Here is a 3,447-nt window from a genome sequence, read left to right on the forward strand (position 1 = left end):
GGCGAGGTGGAGGAGTCTGTGAAGCCCTACGCGAGGATGATTCCGCTGTTGTTGAAACATATGGCACCACCGGAGCTCAAGAAGGGTATGAAGGAGGGGCAGTTTCATATCTACATGTATAAAACAGCGGCACTAAACAGACAGACAGGTGCAATGCAGCTCTGTAGATTTGGTATTTTTATTTGGTAGACTTTTAACTAATTATCGGGTACTTGTTATCAGGTGATTGTGGCGTCTTTACTTTGAAGACCATCGAGTGTTTGGCTTTGTGCCATAAATGGGACCAGCTGAAAGATAGCAACATGCCTCTCATTCGTATGAAATACGCAGCTGAGATTTTTGATGAGGTACATGAAGCAGAAGAATCTCGGATGTCTGATCCTAACCCTCGAAGTTTATTTGATGACAAGTACGGTTTACAGACAGACTCCGCTAACTGAGATCTTCGTTTGGTAGACCTTTGGGATCTGAGATCGTTTTTTGGTAGATTTAATACTCAGATCCAAACTAATTGGTAGACTTTTGGTATCGGATGTTGTATTTTGGCCGATTTATTACTCATAGCCAGCCTCTTTGGTGGTCTTTTGGAATTTAGGCGTCGCTTGTGTTTTGGAATTTAAAGCGAATCGCCATGGCTGTAAAAGGTACCTGCTTTGTAGATTTATAACATGATTGGTACATTTATTCCATGAATGGTAGATTTATAACATGACTGGTAGATTTACTGCAATATTGGTAGATTTATAACATGACTGGTAGATTTATTCCATGAATGGTAGATTTATAACATGATTGGTAGATTTATTGCAGTATTGGTAGATTTATAGCATGATTGGTAGATTTATTATTGTAAAATAGTAGAGTTTAGGTAAAACAAGTTCCAAATTTACAAGTACGTAAAACAAGGTTTTCAAGTGGATTATTGCAGTCTATAATAGTACAAATACAAGGTTTTTGATTTGTCAACTAAGCTCGACAAGTTAGGCGATTATGTCCGCCTTGGCCACAGTTACCACATTTGGGGATCTTCCGAGGACGTTTACTCGCCATGGCGGCCTCGAACGCACCCTTAATCCGAGTTTAGGTAAAACAAGTTCCAGATTTACAAGTACATAAAACAAGGTTTTCAAGCGGATTATTGCAGTCTATAATAGTACAAATACAAGGTTTTCGATTTGTCAACTAAGCTCGACAAGTTAGGCGATTATGTCCGCCTTGGCCCCAGTTACCACATTTGGGGATCTTCCGAGGACGTTTACTCGCCATGGCGGCCTCGAACGCACCCTTAATCCGAATTTTCTTTGGTCTGCCGGGTCGGTTGCGAACATCAGGCGGGAGACAAATTTTGGTTGCTACTTCATCTGGCACAGGGAGTGCTACGTCTCTTGGCATCACACTAACAGCATACGCTTGTTGCAAGTAACTAGTGTGGTAGTAATGATGGCAAAGAGAGATCGGCGACAACTTCCTCCTATCGGCGGCGGCTATGGCATGTACGCAAGGAATTTTATCCAAATCAAACCGTCGACAAGTACATGTTTTCTCCGTTAAATTGACAACATGTGCAGATGTTGTGCCTAAAACCTCTGCACGATGCTGATCAATCTCTTGCACAGGTAAGAGTTTAGCATCTTCAACTCTAGCCTGTCGGCAAGGAATTATTCAGAAGTTATATAAGTCTACCACATAGAAGTAATAACTCTACCAAATAATTGAAAGTCTACTAAATAGCAGAGATAAGTGTGCCAAGTCTACCAAATAAAAGAAAGTCTACCTAATAGCAGATACAAGTCTACCAAATAAAAGAAAGTCTACAAGGTAAAGTAGTGACTACCTCCAGCAACTTTTCAACGCCCGTTGTTAGAGTGGTAGCCATGTTATTGGCATTCACACGTCTTTTAGCAAACCACCTGGTCAGGAGACTCCTTATATCATCCACTAGTCGTACGATAGGCTTACCTCTTGCAGCAGAACGCCCGTTGTTAGAGTGGTAGCCATGTTATTGGCATTCACACGTCTTTTAGCAAACCACCTGGTCAGGAGACTCCTTATATCATCCACTAGTCGTACGATAGGCTTACCTCTTGCAGCAGATAGCACCTTGTTTAATGACTCCGCTATGTTGCTAGTGGTGAAATTGTACCTATCACCTTGGAAGTGTACACGACTCCACATACAAATATCTGCCTTCACCAAGTATGCATGCAGTGCAGGATTTGCCTCTTGAATCTGAGCAAAAAGGGCATTGAACTCGAGAAGTCTATAAGCAGTGGCAGCCTTCTTAACAAGCTTGAATGTTTCAGCGCCTCTGAATTTCACCATAATGTTCTTATGGAGATGATATGTACAAATACCCCGACTAGCAAGAGGATAAACCTTCCCTATAGCATTTCCTATGGATTTATGCCTATCAGAAATAATGGCAAGTCCTTCATCATCAGGAATAACACGGTGTAGTTGTGTAAAAAACCATTCCCAAGACTCATCGTTCTCAGTATCAACAACAGCAAAGGCTACGGGAAAAATGTTGAAGTTTCCATCTTGCGTGGTGGCGAGTAGTAGGGTACCTTTGTATTTTCCATGTAAAAACGTACCGTCGACCACTACCACTTTCCTCATGAAGGGAAACCCCTGTATGCTTGCGCCAAATGAGAGGAACATAAATTTGAATCTATCTTCCTCATCAACTTCTAGCTTGATTAGTGTACCCGGATTTGCTCGCCGAATCATATATAAGTATGAAGGCAGATCTTCATAACCACTTTCAGACGTCCCTGATACTAGTTCTCGAGCATACTTTAGGGCCCGATGTGCTTTCCAATAGTCAACCTTATAATGAGAAATAATATAGTGACGTCTACGAAATAAGATAATAACTCTACCACAAAAATTATAACTCTACCATGGTAGATAATAACTCTACCAAATAAAGTATATAAGTCTACCAAATAAATTATATAAGTCTACCAATTGAGCTAATAACTCTACCAAAAATTAAAAAAAGTCTACCAATTGAGCTAATAACTCTACCAAAAAATAAATAGTCTACCAATTGAGCGAATAACTCTACCAAAATAATAAAAGTCTACTCAAAGAGATAATAACTCTACCAAAGAAATAATATAACTCTACCACATACCTTTATACTATATCGTTTGGTCAGAGCTTCGGCGACGTGATTTGGTAAGACTTTTGGGCCAACACCGCCGACGAAGTCCTTATATAGATGGCCTAGAACCTCATGGGTTGCATGGCGGGTGCGTTGTGATCGCACAGTCACAGAACACGTGTGTTCTCGAGTATAAGTTTTAACCCAAAAACATTTGCTGCTCCCAACAGTTGAAGCGCGAACCCTCCATTTGCAACCATCTACCCAACACTTAACAGTTAGGCAATTTCTTACTCGAATGATCGACATTGTAGTCGAATTTGTGAGCAATGGAAAGA

General features: G+C 40.7%; 1 protein-coding gene across 1 annotated transcript in view; it reads right to left on the bottom strand.

The window, feature by feature from the left end:
• Positions 1 to 1,182: 1,182 nt before the first annotated feature.
• The window catches only part of LOC112088397, a 2,923-nt gene continuing 658 nt past the window's right edge, over positions 1,183 to 3,447 (bottom strand). Inside the window, exons 2-4 of the mRNA XM_024158667.1 lie at positions 3,140 to 3,369; positions 1,960 to 2,829; positions 1,183 to 1,644 (exon numbers count right to left, since the gene is read on the bottom strand). Coding sequence (XP_024014435.1) covers positions 1,183 to 1,644; positions 1,960 to 2,829; positions 3,140 to 3,369 — 1,562 coding nt within the window. The remainder of the gene's footprint in view (positions 1,645 to 1,959; positions 2,830 to 3,139; positions 3,370 to 3,447) is intronic.

The sequence above is a fragment of the Eutrema salsugineum genome, unplaced genomic scaffold (genome assembly GCF_000478725.1).
Source record: "Eutrema salsugineum unplaced genomic scaffold, Eutsalg1_0 scaffold_14, whole genome shotgun sequence".
Lineage (NCBI taxonomy): Eukaryota > Viridiplantae > Streptophyta > Magnoliopsida > Brassicales > Brassicaceae > Eutrema > Eutrema salsugineum.